The sequence below is a fragment of the Tauraco erythrolophus genome, chromosome 7 (genome assembly GCF_009769465.1).
Source record: "Tauraco erythrolophus isolate bTauEry1 chromosome 7, bTauEry1.pri, whole genome shotgun sequence".
NCBI lineage: Eukaryota > Metazoa > Chordata > Aves > Musophagiformes > Musophagidae > Tauraco > Tauraco erythrolophus.
The window spans coordinates 42764251-42791080 of NC_141471.1; the positions used below are offsets into that span (position 1 = coordinate 42764251).

The 26830-nt window shown below is 38.8% G+C and overlaps 1 protein-coding gene across 1 annotated transcript in view; it reads left to right on the top strand.

Moving 5' to 3' along the window:
* LOC104379365 (ubiquitin-conjugating enzyme E2 E2) overlaps nt 1–26830 on the top strand; it is a 214590-nt gene that overhangs the window by 163486 nt on the left and 24274 nt on the right. Inside the window, exon 3 of the mRNA XM_086614582.1 lies at nt 13104–13236. Within this exon, the coding sequence (XP_086470708.1) occupies nt 13104–13236 (133 nt within the window). The remainder of the gene's footprint in view (nt 1–13103; nt 13237–26830) is intronic.

Sequence of the window (26830 nt, forward strand, 5' to 3'; positions counted from 1 at the left end):
AAATATATGTTGTTATATGTGAACTTCTGTCTAGAAAAAGACTAAGAGCAAGGACTAGATCTCATCTGTGTTACTCGTGATTAGTTCAGTGGCTTTCAATGTGTCTACTTGAACAAGTGAAATAAAAACAGATTTAATTCCAAATCCTTTTACAAACCGGCAGGGAAGAGTACTCATTGACCATTATAATATCTTAGCTGAGCACTAGATGTCATCCATAAATGATACACATTTTTTAGTCATTAAGTCACATTAAGCAGTACTAAGTTTTGCCCTCAGCATAAGTAGTCTCCTGCAATTGCATCTGTCTCTTCAGTATGCAGAGAACATGAAAGGAAAATTGTGTTTTACCCTATTATCTAAGAAATTGCGAAGCTGTGAAAAACAGATTACTATTAATAAACAAAATTTTCTTCAATTGGCTATGCGTACAGTTGTGAGGAAACAGCTGCTCTCCCTTCCAGAATTTACAATTGGCAAGTACATTAATTTTAAAAAAGATTATTTTGAAAGCATCAAAACCAGTAAGTGTAGCAACTGTGACAGGAATACATATGCACACTGTTGTGATTCAATGTGATCTGACAGAGGAATGTTTTTTCCTCTTGATACGTAAAGTGGTGTATTTAAACCTTTCTCAGGCGGCTAGGTTTCTGCTAAATTATCACAAACAGTACAGGTGAACCATTGCTGATTTTGATCAATTACAAGTTATTTAAACAGTAATATGGCTTGAGATCTCTCCCCCATGCCTTCCCTCCGCGTTAGAAAAAAAAACAGGACATTTTTCTGTTAAAACTATTACACCTAATGCAGTGTTTGTGAAGAGTACCCGACTGACCGTTACAGTGATTAGTACAGATACATTCCTAATTAACCTATGAATAACCGGCCAAGACAGGCAGCTGTCTGGCATGTGTTCCCACAGCATTCCCAGGGCCTCAATGAAGAACTAGCATGTGAGCCGAAGAGTATTTCCTCCTCCATCCAGTCAGAGTTGCCAGCGAGGCTGCAATCAGCAATGATATTCTTATAATCTGGGACATTTGTCCACTAAGAAAAGGATTTGTAAAGAAAGTATTCATTAGATGCAGACCACCAAAGAGCCTCCAAGTACAAACAATTTGGACAGAAGCCATCTAGGCTAGCACTGAACCAGAGACCACAAGATGGACGTTTCTGAAGCTCGTAGCTATTTGCTCCAGCTGTTTGCTTTGAATATACAAGCCTTAAACGAGCTTGATTAGGATAATAAAGATAAGCAGTAATGCCTGATAAAGACTAGTAATATAACTCTAGTGTTCATAGGTTAAGCTACATGTTATTTTTGCATTGTGAATTTCAGCATGACTAGTGGAGTGTTCGGCAGTTCTTGTGGTGGTAGCTCTGACTCAAAGACTGGTCATTTGTCACTTAATGCACACAACTAGAAATAGTACAAGTGAATAAACAATGAGAGAAGGTATCACCAGCACCTGAACCAGGGAGATGAGCTGGAACTGAAAATGGGAAAGAAAAATACCATAAATGTAATTTTCATCATGCAAAAAACATCTGTGTGAGTAAGGATTCCACATTGTTGTTGCCAAGGAAATTATAATGGCAATTTCAACTGTTGTCGATACAATATCTTGATGTAGAGAACATACACTGTGGTTATAAAAAAACCCAGGTCTTACATATGTGAAGTTTAATTTTTCTATGACAGAATTGTTGATTACGACTTACAGATTAGAATGCTAGTTCTCCCTTACTAATTAGAAAACTTAATTCTTCATTAGACAAGGCATAATTTCTAGAGTAGATCATGTCTGAGGCCTGCAGCAGTGGAAATGTCACATGAAACCTTGAGAGGGATTTTATGGAGCTCTGAGTTCCCTGACCCCGGCCCTAAGTTGAAGACTGCTTTCCCAAGCAGGTACCTGCACACTGGTTGCGTGCCTTTCCATCCTGAGAACAGAGGCTGAGGGCTTCTCCTTGCAGCCATATGCTTTCATTATAGCTTTCAAATATAAAGCAAGCATCCTTCTTTTCTTGAACTAACTCTACCGTCATCCTTCCCGAGATCACTTTCCATCTTTCCATCCTAATGCTTTTGAATAAAGCAAGGGATGAAACTAAGCTGTTTATAGGGAAGGGTTTTCCAATAAGAAGTCCTGATCCTGGGAGCACAGTGAAAATCTGTGTACTGAGAAGAACATAGTCTCAGTTGTCCCTGAGCTCACCTTTACTGAAAAACACACTGGAACGACCCTGTTTTTACAGTGAAGTCGGTGGCATAACCAGTTTCTGAGACTGTTCTAGAAAGTTCACTTGGTAACTCCAGGTCTGACTTTGAGAGGATTTCCAGGAACCTCAGCACGGAAAGCTCAGTCCTACGTAAGCCCCTTCCTAACCTCAGCCTCAAAGACTCTCCCAAAAGATCCTGGGAGAAAATTATCCTGACAGAAAAATGAGAAATTTCTGTCTATTTTCTATTCACCCTATCATGGACCCAGAGAAGTCCCCCCGCTCCAGGGAAGGGATATATTAAAAAGTCTTAATGGTATTCTAATGAAGTAGAAGAAGCCACATTACCGGGTCCTAGTCTCACATAAACACTTCCCAAGAATCTGCCAGATCCCCGTTTATTTCGACTAGTCAGTCAATTGGTGTAAATTGCTCAGTTCTCACAGACACTGCAAAGAAAATTGCCTATAAATGGTGTTTTCTTCTGATAAGTCAGCATGTGGCCTGCAATGGGAGCAATCAGTCTCAATCAAAAGTTGAGACATTTTAAGGTTTCTTTCACCTTAGGCCTATGGCTGGTCTCCATATTTGAAGTAAGAGAATAATTTCAAATGAAGAACAAATGTTGTGAAAACACGTCCGTTTGCCAGCAATTTCCAAGTGTGTTTTCTTCTGTTTACCAGAGATCTGGAGAAATAAGACAGCCTCTTAACTAAATTGACTAAATAAAAGGAATCTGCTTTTGAAGTATATGGATTTCAGAATCAAATTTCCTTTTTCTGTGCCTGTTGGCTTTATAGGCTTGTTTACTCAGGAGGAAATGACTTGTTTTATAATGTGTTTAACATCATGTTAGTTAATCTATGCCATAATATAGAGTTGTTTCCTTGTGTAAGCAGGCATTTCACGTGTAAGCATGTGTGAATCTCACTGAAAGGAGGGCAGTCTGCATTCAAGCCTGTTCCTCTGTTTACAAGATGGACAGAGGAGCAGACTTGTTGGTTGCACAGCTGTATTGTATGGTTGAGATCTCATCTCTCTGTAAATACTAACTTTAATTCTTCTCGTTGCTTTTGCTCATTAATTTTTTGAGAGAGTTTTACAAGCAGCTTATATAAAGAAACTAAAGTCTCTAAAACATCACAAAAGGAAATCTCAGAATCAGGCCACTTCAGAAAGCAGGCTACACAATTATTCTTGTCGCATAAGGTTTCAGATTTTCCAGGTTGCTATTTAGACAACTGCCTGTGGATGAGATTATTAAAGATGACAGTCTTGAGCAAATCAAACCTCTTTATAGGCAGTTTGATAAATCATTTTCAAGGAGGGGAAAGATACAATGACTAGTGGTTATACAGAACCAGCTTTCTGAGGAACAGAGAATATACAGTCATTGAAAAATATTACTGCCTTGCTTATGGTATTCATAATAATCAGAAAACGTGTGTGTACATATATTAGAAATAATCCTGTGTAAATCATTCTTAATTACTGAAATGTCTGACTACTGCAGAATATCTTTACACTAATACTTCTTAAAGTAAGATGCTGTATAGATCTTTTTTGAATAAGCTTTAAAAAAAATTCTTCCATGAAATCATTAGTCCATCATCAGAAGTGAAGGAGACATTAGTTGAAGTTCAGCTAATCCATTCATTGCTAATACATTCATAGAATTATAGAATCATAGAGTCATAGAATAGTTTGGGTTGAAAGGGGACCTTAAAGATCATCTAGTTCCAACCGTTCTGCCATGGGCAGAGACACCTTCCACTAGATCAGGTGCTCAAAGCCTCATCCAACTTGGCCTTGAACACTTCCAGGGATGGGCATCCACAACTTCTCTGGGCAACCTGTTCCAGTGGTTGCATATGATTGTTTTTTTTATTATTATTTTTCATCATTTCTGACTAAGAGCAGGAGTTTGGGATAATCTTTTTGTAAGTGATCAAATCAACATATCAAATGGATTTCAAATCCAAAGCTTTCGGTATTGGCATCCATTCATGACAAGTCTTTCTAATCTATTTGAGCTGGTTTGCTTTAGCCCCGTCTACCTCTTTCTCTTATGTTGCCTCGAAGGTTTCCACAGAAACTAAAAAGTCAATGCTGTTTGAAAGAATGCTTTCTTCCATACTACACCTCTTAAATCTTCCAGTTGCTATGGGGTTTCTGTGCTATCTGTCTGCACCCAGTCACCTCATCATTTTGAATTAGATTCAGAATTTAAAAATATAGTGCCTGATGGTGCCACGCCACTGTTGTGTGTCATGTTTTCTGTTTAACTTAGAAAAGACAGAATGGTAAATTACAGCTGTTGTGGGTAAAGGGAAATGTTGTGAAATTAAAAGGTAGTTACGTTTTGAAAAATAAATGGGAATCATGGGAAAGAAAAAAACTCAAGCAAATTAGGAGGAACATGGAAATAATATCACTTGGCAAGTTGCAAGGTTAGAGGTCATATTAGAAAGTCCCAGGACAGTCTATCCTTTTTTTGTAGTGTTCTTCTTTCCTATTTACTTGAGTTTTCCTCTTTTTCTAAGATGTGGCTGCAAGTCATGCTTTATATAATTTACCATAGAGGCAAATCAGGCTGATAAATATTTAAACTATACAGTTCATTTCTGGTGGTATAAAAGAGCTGGAACTACAGTTAGTGGTATTACTTTGAAAGAAAAAGAAACAAAATCGATGGCAAAAGGGAATTGAGCCCATAGATGTGTAATAGGAGGCAAATTGTTGTTTCCGGTGCTGAACAAGGAAAGCCTTCTGTGAAGGGTTTTCTGTAATTTTGTTCAGCTGAACAAAGTGGAGAATACTTAACAAAATTGCCATTTTTAAAATCTCATTGTGAATACTCAGCATGCTGTGATCATACGCTGTGTAATGGTGTTTGCAATGAATAAATTGCTGTAGATACTATAATATAAATAACTGGTTTGTGCATTAAGAAGCAGTTCTCTTCATGATGGTTTCTATCTCAGGAACACTCTGAAGACAGGATATTAGAGAATAAAAGCATCAAAATACTCTTTGAATAATACCAGTCTGCTAAAGGGCTAGGATACTTTTAATAATTTTTAGTGGTATTATTTAGAAGTGAATAATAAAAGCAACTAAGTGATACTCACATTGGTCTTAATCTATTTTTTATTTTTAGTGAGGCCCAAATTTACTAATTTTAAACACAACACAGCTTGACCCAATAATTTTTAGTGGCTGCAGTGACAGGAGGGAAGAAAAAGTTAATCACCAGAAAAAAAGGATTTGGCTCATACAGACTTTTGGCACACTGACCAGGTGTGCTGTGGGTTTGCTGCAAGAAAGTGGCAGGAAGCACCACAGTTAAACTGCATATTGCTTTGGGTGAGAAGTGGACCTCTGGAAACACCGTGCTGAAACTCGAGAAGATTCACAGAGAAAAAATGCCATACGGTACCAAATTCAGTCGCTCTCAATAAGCGTAAGAAGCAATATCTTGTGTTGTCCTGTAATATGTTGGTGCTCCTTTGACAGCTCATTGGGATCAGTTTTCCTTGATATTCTTCCAATCGCTTTTACCACAAACATATTGGTTCCAAAGCGTAGATGAAAACGGTAACTGACTTCAATAAAAAGCACTTGATAAAAACAGGATATAACCACTTTGAAGGAATTGTAGGATGGGTTAGAAAAATGTCTTAATATCCTCCTTCTCTTACTGCCTGTCTAAAACTACTTTTTTTTTTTTTTTTAAGTTTCTTATGGAAGGATGGTCTCAATCAGAAATCTGGAAGAAATGGAAGAAAGTCTGATCCAAATTTTTCAGCTGAATTCTCTCACTGTAATGGAAACTAAGTGGTGTAAGGGATTTGTCTGAAGTTTCTTTTTCTGCCAAAGCCTTTCTGAGTGACAAGTGGCCAAGTCACTTCACCCTCAGTTTCCATTATGAATAATTAAGTCTAATGACAGATCCCTATCCAAAAATCATGCTTACCTCATCTAATTATGTTGCTCTTCCAGAATACATAAGAAATAAATTCCTGGTAATATTGCAGGATGACCGAAAACACTTGATTTAGCAGAGACCCAAATTTGAGTGTTAAATCATGGAAAGCAAAGCTTTTTCACTATACATAGTGTCTAGTTAAAGTAAAATGAACAACTCTTTAAAATTGAAATGTATGTGTATTGTTAATCTTAGAGTAATTCAGATCTCCTGGGCCTCAAATTTAATGCTGAAAAATATCTAGCTTTGGTCTAGATAATAACAAGTAAGAAGCATGGGCATCTTCCAGTATTTTGATAATGGCGCCTTTTGCACCATCTAAATGAAGGAATTGAGATGAGGATACGTTTTTTTTTAAAAAAAAAAAAAAAAGGAAAAAGAAGATTTTAGGAGTTTTCAGCAGAATTGCAGGAAAAAGAGGAAATGAAGAAAAGGTTATGCATTGCAAAGGTACAAATTTGGAGAGGGTTTACGTCTTGATGAGAGCTTAAGTCATCAATATTATAGCCAAACTAAGCACTTATCTCTAATTCTGAAGGGGTTTATTTCTTTAATTGTTCTTTGATTTTACTGCTTAGAGACTAGCCTGCTAATTTTATTCATAGCAGAGGTGTTATTAGCCATACAACTGTGCCCATTGCCACAGGCAGTCTCAGTGCTTGCTGCTATGTCTTTGTTTTTGTTTTGTAGAAATGTATTCCTTTGGCTGCTGTGGCAACTGTTTATTACATACATTTATAAAAGTACCACCGATATCACTGTAGCATCTGGGTAGGCAGCTGTGACTGCCTTTCCCTTCCCTATGCCACTGTTGCTGCAGCACTCGCTTTGCTTGCTCTTCATTTCTACATCGCAGAAGAAAGGCAACAGGGAAGGAAAGAAACAAAATGAGTAACTGCTGTACGGTAATAAAATCCTCCTGCACCATTTTCTACCTCCTCTTCCTTTCTGGAGAAAGATGAAAAATAGCAGGATGTGTTGATGGCTGTCAATGAGAGAAAAAGAAAGGGGATGTTAGGGTGAGTGGGATCTGCGTGTACCTGAAGGAAGGAAGGATCCACCATAATGGAGGAGCAATGAGTTAGCACTATACAGAGAGGGGTGGGAGAGAAACCACTCTCAAGCAGAAAACAGAACATACATGTTCTGTGAAGAAGAATTGCCAGTAACAAGGGAAGGGAAGGGGTGAAGGCTTAGGAGATGGTGCATCAGGTGGGCTTCTAGAACAGAGAGGAGGGAGAACTGAGAGAAGAGCAGAAGAAATTCAACAGATGACCGGTGCTGCTGGCACTGTCTGTATCTGTTCCAAAGCCAAAGACTCATAGCAGTGGGAAAGCAGGCTGAGAACTACGGTTGCTCACGGAGCTGTGATGCCAATGCTCCTCGTGGCACTATTTTTGTATTTTGATAAACAGGGCTGGGCTGGGTGCGCAGTTGGGTCTGAGTCACCTGGTGATGTTAGCATCAGCACAGCTCCTGCTGACTGACTTCTTCCCGGATTGAGATTATGCGGCAACCACTGGATAATGCCAGTATAGCTCCACCGCTGGTCTCGTGGCTGTCCTCAAGCATGGGGAGAGCCCCAAGATGTGGCGCAGACCAAAGCAACGCCTTCACTCAGGACCAGTTTCAGTATTGGCACCATGTTCAAAACAGAGAGCAGAGCTATGTATTGGGTTTATTTTAATGAGGCTTTATATGAGCTTCTCAAGAGACATATCTCACTGAAAGCTGAATTTGCAGTCTTCTGTTTTGTCACATCCATCCTCTTCCCTCACCAGCTGTGCTCTTAAATTATTTTGCCAATCTTCCCATACTTTTGTATCCACTTTGCCCTCTGGGCAACTGGTTTCCCACAAGCATTCATGGAGGGCAGCTTAGAGGCAGGATCTGCTCCAGCATAGCTGTTAGATGCGCAAGAAACAGCATTGCAAGAAACTGTGTTGTATGTGTTATAAATGAAGATAATCCTGTGGTGAGATTCTCTCCTCAGAGGGAAGTCTCTTAAATAGTGAAGTCAAGGCTCCGTGTAACAAAAGGAAAGGAAGACGAAGAAACTTGAGTGTATCCCTCTTCTATCTACTGTCATATCTTACTGAAGATAGTTGAGAGAGTCTGCATCCTCCATGGACTGCGCCTAGGGCGGGGGAACCCCAGTTCTGATGCATGTTTCGATGTGTTAAGGCAATTCAGATTAAATGATGCAGTAATAAGAATGAATTGTGGTAGACAATGCCATAGAAAGAGAGTTCATGGACAAAATTAGTATAATATCCTGTTCCTTCTTTATTCTGCCCTGCTATAAAGGATGAGGACAAAAATGAACTTAGAGTCCCCCAGTCCAGAAGAATCTTTCCATTTCTTTCTGAGTCCTAAAGATTAGGAAGACCTCCCAGTCATCTTGCTTTTCTGTTTTATTTGGCCTGATTGCTTCCCCTCACATACTGTTAGCATGTCGGAACTAGAAGGCAGTTTAAGATACAATTCCTTTTCTTACTTCTTAGTTTTGTGCTATAGGCTTGACTTTCCCTGTGTTAAAGAGCACAGTTATGCTTTGAAAGTGGATACCAGCAAGATTCAGAGACCAAGAATGAAAGGGAAGACATTGAACTAGTCCTCATTTTCTGCAGTATAAGGTCATGCTACCTCCAGTTATAGACATTGGGGAATCAGGAGTTCCCTCATCAAGAAAAATAAGTTAGATTAGAAAATAATAATATTACTTTGACTAATTTATTCCATATGACTACTTGATAAACATGTGGGATACTGTTCTTTCTTTGAAATTCTGTATTTTTACTTTTTTGAGTTATTCTCTGAAAATTGAGTAAATTTGTATACAAATCACGGCTCCAATAAAACTAAAAATCAACTGTACTTTCGTAACTTTTTCAGATGGGTTTTCATCTGGTATGTCTCATAGATGCTGTTGTTTTCATACAACTCTCCTAATACATCATTTAATATTTAACGTTTCAGGGTTTTCTAAGTGCAGGGAAAGCTTGGTGTTCATAATGGATTGTCCTGGACAAGCAGTCTTTAGCAGCACTACTTTCAAGTGACAGCCTGCCTAAAATACATTGAGGGAATAAAAATACTCAGTGCGTTAAGCATATTTAAAGCAAAATGAATTCAGTTATAGTAGCGTTTAAAGTATTTTGCTACTAACTGTAATTGATGTGCATACGTTTCACCTGCAAGTATGTACGTGGGAAGCAGTGGCAGAACTAAAATATATAAGGAGAGACAAAGGGGAGTGAAATACAAAGGAGACTATTTTGCATGTTTTGCCTCCTTTGTCCTGAATTTCATACACCCATGCTGATGTCGTTCTGGAAGAGAAAGAAGACTAACTCCATGTCCACTGCTCTCAGTGCTGCTCTCAGCTCTTCCAGAGAGCAGAGCCTCCTCAGTGGGTAAACCAGGCAATACTCTGTGCAGTATCTCATCAGCTATAGGGGAATAACGACAGCAGAGAGCTAGCTTTTGACAAGCCATTGATAGCGTCAAGTCTCCAGAGCCTTTATGCTCAGCTGCACCTCCTCAGCTCTATGTTACAAATTGCACCTGGGAGAAAATGCTGGAAACATGAGGAGTGACAGCTCCAGAGTCCCACTGCGGGCTCTCACGGAGCTCCTTGATTGCCTCATCCTTATCCAGGTTCACTAGGATGCCAGCATCAGGGCTCAAACTGGGAGGCTACACTGCTGGTCGGACAGCAGACCTGTCCTTCTCCTAACCACCTTATCCTGATAGTTCTGCCACTTCCACCTGGAGCTGCCATGGGCACCGTTATTTCTCCCCTGAAGCTGACTGATTTAGCAGCGGGTTGGTCGCAGGCAGCACACGTACACTCTGGCCCTGGGTCAGTTGAGTTCAAGACAGATTTAGTTTGCCCTTTGCCGAGTGGGTGCACGTTTGAACCTGTCCTTCCAATGATACAGAACTTCAGGCGCCGAGATGTTTGGTTTGCTTTCTTTGAGATCTGTGGTTTTGTTGCCAGTAACGTTAATAGAGCTGGAAGATAAATCGTACTGAATGTAAAACATTTGGGCTTCAGTGTGCCGGGCAGATATCCATGTAGAGAGAAGGGCAATTAAATCCTCTTGCATTATAAACCTTATAGAATAAGGCTCTGGCTGAGGTCTTACACATATGGGAATTTTCTCTGGTGAAGCCTGATGAGTTGTCGTTCTGGTTGCCAATAATATGGATAAATAAAAGGCTTAACAATTAGGAAAGAAGGAAAACAAAGATAATACACCTGTCAAACTTTTTGTATTATTAATGTGCAAGTGAAAAAACGTCGTGCTTGTGCATGATGTTGCCCTTAATACCAGCTGTTGCTTGTGCACATGGATCAGTATTTTGCATCGCCGAACAGCCTTGCTGCCAGCAAGCACTCTTAACAGGCAACGTCGATAACAGCAGTCTTCCCACACTCCATACAATTCAAGCTATTTTTCAAATTAATAATAATACTTAATAAAGCTTCATCTAGCATTTGCAAAGAAAACCTTCAATTAATGTTAATCAGCATCCTCAGAATGTGATCAGGCTGGGCTTGTAGCTGGACGTGCTGAAACAGTTCAACTGGCAGATGGAGCATTTTCCAACTATTATAATTAATGGCTGCTCATTTCAAATGTTAATGCAATTAAATAAATAGTCAAAACAAATAACAATAATATATGTTATGAAAATACCACTATCGGAGAGAGTTCTGATCAAAAAAGTGAGCCTCGCTCAAACCCAAGAAGGGCCCAACCATCCCCTCTTGGCTAAAGAAGATCTAAAAAAGACAGGGCTTGCTTTTGTTTCTTGCTATTTCCAACCAGTTCTCTAGGGTCGACATTTATATCACTTCCATTTTAACCTGCTGGCATCAACTGAGTCATTGCTTCTCCGAGTATTAGAACATTTTTCTGCAGAAAGTGGGAAAGGATTTCCGTCACGTATTATGGGCTTTTTCTCGTGTAAGATTTAGACTGTCCCTGCTTCTTGCCTTTTCTGCTTGAACTCAGTGTCTGATTTTTTTTTGAAGGGTTTTACTTTCTGTGAACCTTGTATACCATAGCACTGATGTAGGACCACATTCGTTTGGGCTTATAAAGAGTTCAATTAGCCCCTTAATGCCTAGTTCAGTCACAATTAAACCTTCCCTGTTGACTCAGGATTGGTCTTTCTAAAGGCAGTGGAGGTGGTTTTAATTATTCATTCTCTGGTTTGTTTCTTACAGCAGTCTCAGCTGTGCTTTATTATTCAAAGGTTAATGCAAACTGAGAACTGGGTAAATTAAATTTGTTTGGCAGCTAGCAACCTGCTGTATTATAGACACTGTGAAATATGGATGGCAACACTTCTGCTATTGTGACACTTAAAAAGCCAGATTTTATCTTTAAAACAATTTCTAGTTTTGTTACTATGGCTGATGATAGAAAATGAATGTTCCGTAATGTTATAGTCTCTGTAACCCATTTTTGTTAAGAAAGCACGTAGTTTAGAAAGCCAAGAAGCATTAACAGCTATTACAGAAAATTGATGTAGGTACCATGACTAATGAAGTACACCGTGCAGTACTAAGTCACGCAGTTGTATGCAGGGAATCATGCAGTCAGAAGTTTTAATGAAGGGAGTCCAAGGAATTTCAGGTGAAAGAGGGTTTTATTAACTTTCAGTGAACAAAATGAATAGTTGAGCAGTGAACATGACATGTCGTCGTATAATAATTGTATGCCTTAGGTACATTGGAGCATGGAGCATAGCCAAGAGCTTTCATCTGTTCTACACACAGGGTTATTTCACAAACCCCTGCATGCTGTGGAAATCTTTTTTGCAAACATAACAAGAATTGTTTCACAAGAAATGCCTTGAGACAATACCACATCATTTATTTGAAATATACACCAGCACTGCCGCCTTCTGAAAAATATTAATCGAGTATCTAGAAGTCACCATCCCAATTGATCCTATCTAAAATCCAGGTCCTGTATCAGTGGCTGTATCGGCAGGCTGTGAACCAAAAATAAGTCTTCATATTCCTTAAAAGGCCACCCTGAGTAAAATTTGTATATCCATGGACAAGCATTATTTTGTGTGAAAGGAGGCTGTGTTGGCTTTTGGAAGAGTCATGCCCAAGAACTCTTATTAGTTTTTAATTTTATTTTTTCAGGAATGGACTCTGTGGGTGAGAGATTTTTCTTGTTTCACATACAGGATTAAGTTTTGTGCATTTTAAATATTGTTTCAGTCCTATGTTTTTAAACAAAGACTTTGAATTAACATAATCCAACAGTTCATCCCGCTTCCTGCTTATAATTTTTTAAGATAGGGTAACGATTGCAGAGTAAAGCAGCCTTCTATACTAGTGACTGGAGACCTTAGGTTAGTATCTTAGAAAGTGCAGCTGCAAGGTCATTTGTACCGTGCTCGGTCTTTAGTACAGTCTGTGCTGTATAATAATGTGCGTAATTACGCTGCTACTGACTGATGAGGTAGGTGGGTGAGGAGGTAGGTGAAAATAGGATGTCTTGTGAGGCAAGACAGTAACAAGACATCTCAGCAAAGTCTCTGTATCCTTGCACTGTAAATACTTCACATCTGCCCACTAAAATACTTGCGATAAGACAGTCAAGAATTGTTCTGTGCTTATTTGAATAATTTATAATGTGATTTTAATACTTCTTCCTGGCTGAATATATCACTTCACTGACAGAGCTTAGGACACCAGTTACATTTTCTACCAAGGACTAACTTAATGAATGTGATACACAATTTTAACTTGTAGTGTTATTGCAAAAACAGTGGTACTACTAGTAGAGTACAACTGATGCAGTATATTCTTGGTTGTATGTGGTTATTATGTTATTTTTTTTTTCTATTTTAGTGCTGGACCCAAAGGAGACAACATTTATGAATGGAGGTCAACTATACTGGGGCCTCCGGGGTCTGTATATGAAGGTGGAGTTTTCTTCCTTGACATTACCTTTTCACCGGATTATCCTTTTAAACCACCTAAGGTTAGTAGGAGGATTTTAAAAGTCTAACAGGAGTCCTTTCCTTGTGATATTTTTTAATGTGTATGTTGATATATCATTGTAGGATAAAACACAAAATTTTCAAGGCAATAATGAATATTTAAACTGCGTATTTTGCTAGAAAGAATTTAAATAACTGCCTAAAATTTGCCTGCGTGTTGCCAGTATAGCTGGATGGATATGGGTTTATTTAGCAAATGATTGCATAATTTCCAACAGTTATTTGTTTGATTTGGATTCGTTTCTAATATGAAAGCATTTATATTTGAGTTGCACCCTTTATAAGCAGCTGAGGGTACTTAATCTTTCCTGTTGACCCATATCCTTCACCAGAGGTCTGTGGCAGTCTGACAAAAATATGCACCTTTTGCACTACCCCGTATAAATTACTTCTGCAGATGCAAGATACACTATTGTTCGTGAAGTTATAAGTAATTGGTTTACATCAGTTTTCTGGAAGAATGTGGAAATATGGCAGCAAAGGCAAGAAACTGGAGTGAAAGACAAGAGATTTACAGAATTCCGTACGGATTTGTTTTCTAATGCTGTCAATAATGACACTAACCACAAACGTAAAACTGTACCAATAACATGAAGGTGACAGATCATTACCGTGATCAAGTAGACTCGAAACGTCAAACAGGAAAAATCTAGTGATTATGAAGACTGGAAAAACAGAAATGGGATGAAATGCAGTAGTGCAGACTGCCATCGATAACCAGTCGTAACAGTTGCTGAGGGAAGGTGTCAAAATGGGGCTTTATTGGGTGATCACAGGATTATGACAAACTACCTGTCTAATGCATCTATAAAAAAGGCAAATGCACTCCTAAAATGCATCCTCTGGCACTGCCTGTAGAAATAAGGAATTACCAATGTCATATACAAGACACTAGTAAGACCTTATCTGGAAGACTGAGTGCAATTCTTCACGCACGTGTTCACTAAGAGGAACAGAAACTGGGAAAATTTACTCCGCATGGGTTGTTAATAGAATCAAATGAATTGATGGGCCTGTCTTTTATGAAACAGAGTCAAAAGAGGTGAATCATTCACCTTGCCAGTGTGAGAATGAGGGTCTGGAACAGCTCCTTGGGAGGAGCTAAGGGAGCAAAAATATTTACCTTCTTTTTGACACATTTATGAAAGGGTTGGTATGCCATGTTGATCTATAATAGAAGCATATTGCATTAAAAGAGGGAGTAGCTGATTCCTGTTTGATTACCATGAGTACACTATTGAAAGGGAAGTATTTATAAACAGAATTTTAATGCCACAGTAGTAATGTTTATAGTAGTTAACATTCATATTATCAGGAAAAGTTTTGAAAAATAACAAGAGATGTGAATTCAAAGTACTTGTCATTCTGTAAATTGGACTTTCCCAGCCAGTGACCTAAAGATGGGTCAGTATAGCAGTATTAGAGATGGTAAAACTTTGTTTCCCACTTTTAGTGTTCCAGTTTAGGGAAGCTTTGAGGTCCCTGGCAAATCTTACAAGGATTGTACACCTTGCTGATTGCGCACTATCTGATTTAGATAACTGAGATTACATGATGAAGAAAGAATTTGAAGCTGTATAACTTCTCCTTCAGTTAGTTAAAGCTTTGGGCACACTGAGCTGGGGTGATGCCCCGTTCTTCCTGCCTCCTTCCCAGCCCAGGCCAGTCCAGACTTCTTACTTGCTATACAAGGTCCATCTCTACAGGCTCCTCCTGTTTGCTTCTTTGCTGGGCTTAATCTGTTTGTAGTAGTTGTAATGCAAGGGTTACATTCAGTCCCTCAGCAAACTAAATTTATATTATTTAGGGGTTATTGACACTAGATGGATTTATTCAGTATAGAGCTTGAAGTTCTCTCGGAGATCGAAACCTGATATGTGAAGAACTAGATCTGAAAGACAAGTCGTCCTCTCTGTTGAATCTGTTGAGTCTTGAGGCAACAAATTTGATAGGCATCCTTTTAAAACAGAAGGTGAAGGTCCAGTTTGCTGTTTCACCACGAGGTAAAGAATTTTTCAGTCCACACTCAGTTGTGTTTGGCAACTGTGTTATTTTGAGACATGAGTAATGCAGCTGTGCATTGCTCATTAATGAAATATCAAGCAAAGAGGTGGCTCTTGTCTTGCTTTGTAATACTTTTTTTTTGTCTGCCTTTATCTTGATGCCAGTTGTCATTCTAAGAAATGTTTCCATATAAATCATATGAAAATGTACTGCTTGATAAAGGATGAGAGAGTCGATGCCATATTGTATTACTAAAAGGCCACTATTTATGATGAGAGAAATTGTTATCTATAAGAAAGTAATGAGTACATGTGCACAGAGTACTAATGTCAGATAAAAATAATATATCACTAGCCTATTTTGTACACATGGATTCTTATTCTATTCACTTCAATCACTGTTGTAAATTACCCCTATTTTCAGTCCTGCTGTAAGATCTCTCAAACTGTTGCTATTTCATTACACCTATTTTCCAGACCCTTTGAAACTGATTCACAGGTAAAATAGTTTGAGAAATCCCTTGAATAAAGCAGTGTGGGAAGATGACTGCTTGTCATAAGGTAGCAGCTGCCAGTCAGTATTGTTGGGAAATTATGGCTAACTGTGTTCTCCACACTCTTATTTCTAAGAAAAGAAAGGTGGTGGGTACGTGGAACATAACTTATAGCCTCACAGGACGGTGCTGTCCATGTCACTGGATGTTCACACCTCTTCTACCTCACCACAAGATTTGTGATAATTGCTGCTGTTCTTAAAATCATGGGGTTTAGGGTTATGGGAATAGATCATCTTAGATTTTTTTTTCTGAGTATATTCCCACTCTTCATGGCTCTATCATCTTAAAAAATCTAGAGATAAAGTACAAGACTGTGGAATGTACTGAGAAAGACATGAAATGTATTCCTGAGTGTTGGTGAGATTACCGCCCTGTAAGTACATAGCAGAAAGGGTCTGATTCACATTTCTCGCTATGATTGAATTCATACATTCCTCCTGAGATTTCTGTGGACCGTTTTCATCCTTCTTTTACTGTGAAGCAAGGAAACATTTAAATGAGGACTGTCAAAATTAATCTTCCAAAAATGTGACCACAAAAGACCTAGGAAGAAACAGGAACTGTGTTTCCCAGATGCGATTACTTGACCCAGGCTGAGGTTCCAAAGGCAAATGCCCGTGTCACATAACATAGTTACTGTTAAAGGGCCTAATCCAAAGTGTATTAAAATCTGCACAAAGATTTCCACGATCCCTTTTCCTTATCTATTCTCAGATGTTTTGCACTCTGTTATCTTGCATGTGTATGTTGCGCATGGATGTCGGGAAGGGTAAAATAATTTTAAACCAAGAAAAATCATTTTTTTATTTTTATTATTAAAATTAAATATATTTGTAGTGTAACTATTGTTTGGGTTGTATTCTATAAAGTTTACAGTATACTCTAAAGGATCTAGATTCCTTCTATAAACACTGTTGATGTCTATTCCAATCGTTTGACACCTTCGGCCTATGGAAAACATTAATTAAAATCAAATTAAACATCTGAGAGCACATTTGCACATGAGGGAAATATGTTTTGGGGTTTTTTTTTAACAAATGTGTGAAGTAATTTTCATTCACTCTTCTAGATAGTTACCTTTCTTTCTCACCTTATCTTTATCATGTAAAAGAAACTGAATCACTCATTCATTCAGGCTTTATTTAAACAAAGAGAAAGTATCTATCCAAAACTTTCGTTTTTATATATTTCTTCAGTATTTACAACTTTGTAGCCTTCAACATCACATCCTCTTACAATTATAAAGTTTTATCTTTATTCTTTACATCCTTTACTTGCTACTGTGTGGACCAGTTCACGTTCTTAGTGTATAGCCTCACATCACTGCCATCAGGTTTCCCTTCCCGTCTGCAAGAGTTTTCTTTTTGCCTATCGTTAACTGTCAGTGTCTCTCTAAAGTTAAGCCATAAGCATAATATCAAATTATATTTGATTTTATTGATTAAAATAATTAATTATATTGAATTTGAGTTATTCTTCACCAAAACAGAATATACTGTGTGGTAAGTCCCAGTATGATTTGCTCTCACAATATTAATTTTTTGCCCCTTTGAAGTAAGTCTATTTCAGTTTTTCAACTTTGCCTTGAAACTGGACTCCAGACTTTCCAAGCGGGAGGTCACTGACCCTTTCAGCTTTGCTTTCCTTTTAAATGAATGGCATTTGGCATCACTCACAACCACAGCACGCTCAGGCAGAGGAGGGAGTTGTTCTTCCCCAAAAGGTTTATCTGTGTGTGACAGATGCAGCCCGAACAGGAGCAATGGAGGCCATCCCAGCCAAGCTCCGATTTATCTCTACAATCAGAGAACAGGATTTTTAGAACAGCTCATCTGAGAACTGACAAATTAGCTTTGGCTTTCTGGGAGGCTCTAATCAATTAAAAATATTTCCTCACCTCCAATGTGAGGAAGCTTCTGTAGCACTGCGGAAATTAGCTGAGCGCCCGGTTGGCTGAGTCAGCAAGAAAGCGGGCAGCCTGCAGAATCACCGTTCTCTTTTCAGCTGCATCCTAAATATCACGTTGGTTTTATGAGATGCCAGGCAGGAGGAAGGTATGGAACAGGCAAAGCAAGGCGTAGATGTGGACGTGATCTTATTTTCTGCTAAAGGGCAGATGCTGTTGAAGCTTCAGTCTTGGTCACAAGGTGAGGTTTCACTTCAGCCCAAAAATACAAGCTCTCCCCTGGAGTGCGGTGGGCTGAAGAATAGAGAAAGCTGTGCCCTGTTCAGAGCAGCCACTTAAAGAAATGAATAAAAATACTTAGATGGCCTGCCAAGGAAATAACCTGAAGTTTCTCCGGTGCCTTAATGACCCCTGAACCTTTTTTAGAAATACCTTTGAGATTTCTTTTTCCTTCTAACTATCTTCCTTTCGCCCTTAATGGATTCAGACAGTTCGCCCCTTGGCTTTAACAAAGGAAAACACTCTCTCTTGCTCTCTCTCTTTCTTTGGGGTATTGAATGGGATATATAGCTACAAATAGATAGATGTCTCTTGGGGGGGGGGGCGGTGCATAGCTGTGGGGGGGTGTGTGTGTGTGTGTGTGTGTGTGTGTGTACATATGCGTATATACATATGTCTATATATATAAGCGCATATGAATAGGGTCCATCGTACCTTTCCGACAGCCTGATCTGAGAGAAGGAATTTCAGCTGAATTTCTGTCCTCGGTCCACATAAGAAATCAGGGAATTCTCCAAGTATGCAAACTTTTGATCTGATGTCCTTTACAGTTTAGCCATCATAATGAATTAACATTGCATCATTATGTACACTATAGTTATTGAAGGAAAGGCAGTAATTTCATTATGCTGCATACTGTCCCTCCGGAGCAGGAAGCCTTGACAAATCAGGAAGCCATACCAGGGTCTTTTGTACAGGTGTTTGTAGAAAAATTAATGTTCTTCAAGAGAACTTTCCCCTCAGGAATTGTCACTGCAGCAGTATCTGCATTTTCATCAAGAATAATCTTTATTAATAACTTCTACTCTCATATTTGACTGCATTCAGTCTATTACAGTGTCAATTCAATTTAGCTGTAGCTGATACAATATGGATATACCTATCATTATCCTAGTACTCTGCTAGCTTTATTTTTGAATTTGAGTGATTTATAAAATCTCTTAATCCCAACTCTACAATTAATCTTGCTAGGGACTTTAATCTCAGCTGACTGAAAAATGGTTCGCGGGACTTGAAAGCTGCAATATGCTAAATCACCTCTAAATCAAAATTAAAATAACAGAAAACTCCATTTCCTCCTTGTAAATCTCATATGTCTATCAACTGACTGAAAAATTGTTCTCAGCATTTGAAAGCTTAGCTGTTCTAAATCAACTGTTGGACTGCAAGGAGGGTCTTTTTCTTTTGTACATATAATGCACGGTGTCTATAGAATCTGGTCTTAATGGCAATATTAAACGTCTCTTCGATTTTTTATATGTAGTTGTCATATAAGACTAATCTTTATGCACTAAATACCATCATGTGGAATCCTGTGGTACAAACTTTCTACCTATTTCATAAGGTCAGCCTTATGTACGAGGGGCAAGTTTTTTTATTCTTGGCTTTTACTCTACTCTTTCATACTTATTTTATATTTGATTGGCTGTTAAGGACACTTTTATCTGCAGCATAATAGAAAAACAGTGTTTACAAGAGTAGGTGAGAAAAACTAGGCATTCCTTGGTATTTTTAACCTAAATTGTTAAAATGAACCTTACAAGGCAGATGCACATTTTTGTTTGTGTATGTCACTATTAACACAATTTATATTTGAAGGTCTCAAATTTGAAATTACCTTAAATACAGCTGATTTGATTGTCTCTGTTTGCCATCTCTGCAACCCGGGTGTAGGCAGGACTTCGATCTACCTCCTCTTGCCCTAGATATTGCCGTTGTATGACCAGCCTTCAAACGCAATGGTCTCCTGTCACTCTTATCCCTCACATTCATTTGCCTCGTCATACTTCTCTCATAGCCTCTGTCACATCACATTAGGTCTCGGTGCAGTGCTGTGCTGCTCACAGCTTTTCTCAGCTGCCTTCTGCCTGCCCCATCCTCCTCCTCCTGATCGTCTGGTGATCCCTCGCCTGGCGCATTCCCACACCGTTGCCTCCCCTAACCCCTTTGCTGTGCCTCCACTCTCCCTTGTTCTTCGCCTGGCCTTGGTATTTACATCTTCTTGCCAAGAGCAGCCTGTGAATCCTTCATGCGTGACAATAAATGGAGTTGGCGGGCTTTCCCAGGGAGTGAAAACTTTGGGTGGCTGCAGGCAGAAATCAGATGCACGGGAGTCTTTTTGAGAGGGAGAAATGGACAACCTACCACCAGCAGACCGTTGTCAGAGCTAGCAGAAGTTCTGCTCTTCTCAGAGCAGCTGTTGCCAGGCATGCAAACTGCAGCATGTGGTTCCCACGATGCAGTGAAACTCCATTCATTCCATAGGTCCCATATCTTCAGGTAACGGTGAGCCTATAGGGCAGTGTGTAGTGGTACAGAACTTGGGACAGGTCAAACCCAGATGGCTCCTTGAGAAACTTGAATACCTCTCAGAATCACTGAGACATGAAGTGGAAGACAGAGATGCAGGTGGAAATATGTCAGGCTGAGGAAAGGATCAATAACTACATTTTATTGTGAATAAGTGCAAAAGTCACTTTTGACAGGAACAATACTGTGTAAATCTCTGAGATTTCCTTTAAATTCAGTTATCTGATAATTCTTCTATTAATTACTAGATCAAATTGCCATTTCTTCTAATGAATAGCCTTCTTTTTCACTGTTTTTAATATACTAATTTGTATCAGTAGTTTGTATTGATATGTTTAGTCTTGATGAAAATGTCCCTATCCAATTAAAACCTTCCTGTTGTCCCTCTCCAAAACTTAGGTGGTTCATCATTTCTTTCTATTTCCTCTAAATACCTGGTACAAGAAGCTCCTCAAAAGGGCCTGTAGAGGCATCTTACAGGGAATATCTTCTGCCTCACAGCAGTGGTTTGCATACTGCTTGGCAAATATATTTTCAAAAGAGGACTTGTGATGTCTACTGGATGTTTCAGAAACTGCATCATTCTGCCATATCACACACGTTTTACTACTGCATAAAATCCACACGTGATCTAAAAATACATCATATGTCAATGTTCTTTTTTATCCTCTTTTACACACACACATATATACACACAGGTGTGAGAGAAAGACTTTTATGTACATTACTATTACAAAATAAGAGCGGGTGACGTGACCAGGACAAAGAACTACAGTTTTGAGGTCAGTCTACCTAGAACTTCTTATGTAGGGAGCACCTAAATACCCAAAGGTGGTTAAAATCGGGCAAGTAAAAAAAGGCCAGGTTTCTTAGAATAAAATTGAGGACTTGAATTGCCTAACACAGCCTGCCCGCTCGCCTCACCAACTGGCAGCCCCGTGCCCAGAGCTCTGTGCCCCATGCCCACCGTACCAGCCTCTGCCTCGGTTCCCTGAGCCCACCCAGGAGCTCCCTTCTTGCAGAAGCATAGCAGAATTAGGAGGAATAGTAAAATGTCAGGTACTGTCTGTCACATGGTGATACAGGATTATTTTGTGCAAAATAAAAATGTTGCTATGTGCTGGGCTTACTCACATTTAGGTGAGAAGAGCTGGATTGCATTAAACCACACACGAAGGGGCGCTTTGGCGAACTCCGAGAGGCGTGTGTGTAGGATGACACGGCCTGCGTGCTTTAAACGACGAAAGGGAGGATTTATTTTGTAAAAGTTAAATGGCCAGTAAATCTTAAAAAATTTTACCCTCTTATAAAAGGACTTTATTACTGACTTTCCGTAGGGAGTTACTAACTGTAGGAAAGATTATGCTGATGAAATGAAAATAATTTTATAAAAGTTCATATTGACTTTGTCAGAAAAGATTTTCAATGTTTTACGTCTTACAATATCGTTTCTTTTCTGAATGTCCCTAACCTGGACAGCAGTCCATTTCCCTTGCTCTCTCCTGCTTTTCCTTTATTTTCAGAAAACTTTGTACAGTTTAGAGTAATTTATTATTTGCCCTCTCAGGTACATCAAAGATTATCAAGATCGCTTTTTACTTTGCTATCAAATCTGTGTGCAAAATCAGTACACTTATTATTGCTGTGCTTATTCAATTTTTTTCCCTGCAACAGTCTGTTCAATGAGACAGTGTGAGTAGTTGCTCAGCTTCATCATTATTATGAATATAGTGAATAATTACTTATATTGCATACAGTTTCATTTTCAGTAATATTAAAGGTTAACTGATGCGGATGCCATTATGTCCCTTTTAAATTGTTCTCACTTTTGGCTATGTCTCACATGGTGCGTTTTGCCACAGAAACTCAGAGTAGTTTGCATATCAGACTTTTCTGTAGGTCAAGCAAAAGAAATTACAATCTGTTATTTCCTGCTAATGCAGATGACATGTATTTTCCTTCGATAAAATAAAGTATAGCTATTCTTTGCCAACTAAAATTAGGTGTGAGCAAGTTTGTTAAGAACTGGCTGAAGTTCATTTCTTGGCATATATTTAAATTGTGCTCTTTAATAGTGAGCATCATGTGGTCAGTCATTTATTATGCACTTTTTGTGATAATCCATTAAGTGTCTCAACAATTTTTCATGTGCGTGCTACAAATCTGTAGATACAAACCAGAGACAGATCACCCTGTCTTAGAAAGGCAGCCTCAGTGCTGGGTATAGATAAAATGAAGTGCACTCTGTAAGAAATTCAAGGATGCTAATTAACATAAAGGCTATTGCATGAACATTGTGTCACTCAGAGCTATAGATATTTTTCGTTTATTTGTTTTATAATATTTTTCTAATATGACTAAAGACTGTAGGCCTGGTCTTGTTTTTATTATTCTCTCCATTCGAGCAGACAAATCTATTGCTCATAAAGTCTGACAAACTGAGATGGGAACTACTTACTCCCTCCTGAGCTCCACGAACAACATCATAAAGGGCATCATATTTTTTAATATATATATAACCTTTTCTGTATGCAGTACAACTTCTTCCACTTCAGGTAGTGCCACCGCAGTTTTATTAAAACAGAACTCCAGGGGAATATTAGAGGAAGACAGAAGTTTCATCTCAGGCAGGCATGCAGGATTGCGCCCTTGTAAGAAATGAAAGAGCTTGAAAGGAACTTTCCAAAACCGCAGGAATGAGAGCCCTGGGATCTCAGCCCTGCTTCCAATGTTGGCTGAGCAAAAGGAGGTTGGTTTTGTTTATTCTCCTGTTGACTCTGGGAATCTTTCATCTCTCCCTGCACAGTCACCAGGCTTCAGTGGGAGGATCGAGGAACAGAGGTGAGGGTTTGAACCCAAACGGGCTGAAGAAAGCAATTCCTGAGTGCACGCTGTAACCCCTTGTGTGCTAATGTGCAAAACTGGAGAATCATTTCTTCCTCCTGATACATTTCTGAAGAGAATTACAACTGAATTCAGTGGACTCTGAAAGTGCATGAGATGTGTTTGTGGGACCAGCCCTTTGAGAGCTGCCATGCCTTTACGTGCTTATCTAAATCTCACAGCGAAGGTTAAAGAAGTCAGACATATAGATGCCAATGCCACGGTGGCTGCTTGGGTTTAGGCCTAACATAGGAACATCAGGTGCAAAACGGAGATAGTGAGTGATTTTAGGACTACATTGTGCTGGAAAACTGGTGTTCAAAATCACTCTGAGATCCAGGAGTGATTTATCTTGCCTACAACCATTTGCCTCCAATCACTCAACTGAAATCCATCTTAATTCACTCTTCCCAGGTTTTACAGTCTTTTTTCAGTCTTAAAACTTACTCAATGAACAGTCAGCCATAGCTTTACATGTACTTCTTTTGTCTCCAATCATTTTCTCCCTCTTTTGAATAAGCTCATTTTCTTCTCAGGAGGCTATGTAAAGTGGTTTTTTTATTTTTTCTGGTTTACAGTATTCAGAAGAGTTTGACATTCAATAGTAGATAAACAGATGAGTTTATTATTGTTTACTTCCAAAACTGATTGAATATAAACTCCTTGCCATTATCTTTTAAAAGCTTGTTTATAGTACTCTTACAGTATTCAGAAGATAGTCCCATTTTTGCCCATTTCCTGTAATTCACATTTTTCCGACCTGCAATTTTATTCAACAAAAATGAGATACCCTCTTAAAACTGCAGAATCAAGGAGAGTAAATCCATAGAGGACACTTATCATTCAAAAAAAAAGATAAACTACTCCTCTACCATTCAATTGTCTGAGGATAACTTCTCCTATACACACACACACACACACTCCCTTAAGCCCCTGCATGGGATTGTTTAGGTGTGTTCATTAGGGGATACATGGAATTAGAGTGCACCATTTATAGAAACCATTTAAATAGCAACAAAGGTAAAAATATGACCATAATAAAGAAAATGTAGTTCCCCTGGTGTGGTATTATCACTTGGTTTGTCTCTACACAAATAATAGGAACAACCCTGCACAACTTTAAAATGTTGATATGGTAAACACAACATCCAGAAAGTAACATGTCAGCATGTCTCACATAAGCTGCAATTTGAGGCAATACCTCGATGAGGAACGCAGTATGTCATCCCAGTTGTGCTGTACGCTGCTTTGGGATAAGAACACCATTACCTGCCACTGTCAGCCCACAGTTCTCAGCATATTAAGGCTGTCATTAATACAGCTTCTTCTGAATTTCTGAAAGCTTTGATTTTTTGTCATTAAAACATCTCTGTGTACTTAGGCAGGCACTTTAAAGTGCACTGGCATGTTTGGTGAGTCAGTGACATATTTGTCAGTGATAAGCAGCAAGACTTGTGAGTGGGCAACTTCGTCGGTGTCACAGGTTTAAGATGTACTCGTAGTGAAAAAGAACTAAATTTCAGATCTAAGTATTTGCTAAAAGTGGCCTTCCAGCTACAAACAGGTGTAGTCCCAGGTGCATTTATCCACCAGATAGCCTGAGATGACAATGGAGTGTTGAACATGAAAGACTTGAACTACCTCCATTCATCCCAGTGGCTCTCTGACTCCTGCCAAATTCCCAGTCTCCCTACTTCAGTGATACAAAAATAGCTAAGTCAGGGGAACGTGTGTTGAAATACAGGCTCGAATTGATGGCCTTCTCTTTAAGCAGGTTACAAGCTCAGACTGACCTATCTGTAAATAATTTAGAGGGCATAATTTAATCTGTGCAATGGATTCAGTGTGTTTCCTCCGCATTCAGTGAGACCACATATATCTTATTACTCAGTGTATTCAGGTATCACTGAATAAAGTACTCAAATTTTTCATCATGGAAGCATAGGAAAGCACCCTCCTTCAGGAAAAATAATTAAGCTAAAATTTCGTTCCAACAATGTGCTGAGAAGTAAGCGTACAATACTTAAAATGAAGCAGGTGCTGAAGTGTTTGCTTGAGTCATGGGACATCCTGCTAGGAAGTATTCCCTCATTCACTTATATCTCAAGTGTAAGAGTACCTGGAGTTAATCTATCCTGGGACTTAATGAACACTGACCTACAATCCACAGGATGCTCTACCACACCAGCTCCTTTTGTGGACACTTTTGACATGAAGTTTGTGTAAGGTAGTTTACCACTTTTGTGTATTTGTAATCTTCGTTGTTCGAAATAACGTCCTTTTGTAGACCAACATTTAGTTTTATCACTAAATAATAATTTCTTGATCTTGCAGAAGGCTTCCTTCACTCTAAATTCTGAAAGCGCTTGGAATCCTAATAAGGGGGAAAAATAGATCATCTGGCTATAGTGTTTGGATGAATTGAGTTCATTGTGCCAGAAATATTTTAAATTCTCATAAAAGTCACTGAAGTGAAGCACTTAGGCTGGAAAACAATGAGCAAAACCACAACTGTAAGAGCTGGAAAGAACCTACAAATACGTAGGGTGTGGAGGGGCAAACTATTAAATTATCCTTTTAATTGGCAATACCTTTAGACATAGATACATTTAAAAACTGATGAATTTGCTTTGTTGAGATCTTTGTTACAGAACTCAACTGGTGCATGACACTGGGCCCAAAAGTGCTTTCCCAGATTTATGTGGAAAAGTACTTATGAGGAAAAGTATTTATTTTTGAATGTAGTGGTTTAATACCAGAAATCTACTACCTTTTCTTTCCATTATTTTGTCAAAGCTGCTTGACTTAATCCAAAGAGGCAGAATTTTTCAGTCTGTTAGAGAATTTATTTTTTTTTAATAGAAGTAAACCAGGTACCGTGTTATTTCACTTGTATCCTCTCTTCTGCTTGCTGATGAGTGACCCGATCTCAATCCCACTGAAATCACTGAGATTTCTGATACTGAATAAAATCAGAACAGGAGCGTGCCTGTCATCAGTTTCCATTACTCTCCAGAAGCAGGTTTATCTGTGTGGTAGAACAGGGATAGGTGCCTAAGCACTCCCAGTTATTAGCACCATCCAATTCTGGTGAAAAGCACAGCTTTCTTGAATTGGGATGTGCTTTGCCTGCTGTTGTCTCCTGCCTAATCAGCCCCTCTGTCGGCAGGGTTCTTGCTGATGAGGTAGACCACTGAAATTGTACATCTGAATTATAGATGTTATGAACATGTCATTGAAACCATCTGGTTTGGCTTGTCATTTGAGTAGAACTGGTGGAGAAATTAGTCTTTGATGGAGACCCTCAAGGGTTATTTTTTCATATTGTCCCTTCTTATCCAGTAGCCCCAGTATTCATTCTGAACTACAAAGTGCACTTTTATAGCTGAACTTCTTTTCCAGTAAAAGGCCTGTATCTTCAACTTGAAGCAGAAGCACATCATTCTAGTCTAAAAGAAGTGATCTCCTCCTTGGTTTGTTACATGTAGGATCACCTGGGAGACAATATAAAATCGATACAGAAATCCTCAAAATCAACTACAAATAAAAAATCAAACAAAAGGCATTTATCAGCAATTCTACTGATTCAATTGTAATTTAAAATTTGAAAATAAAAGCATTTTTTTTGAGCGGTCTT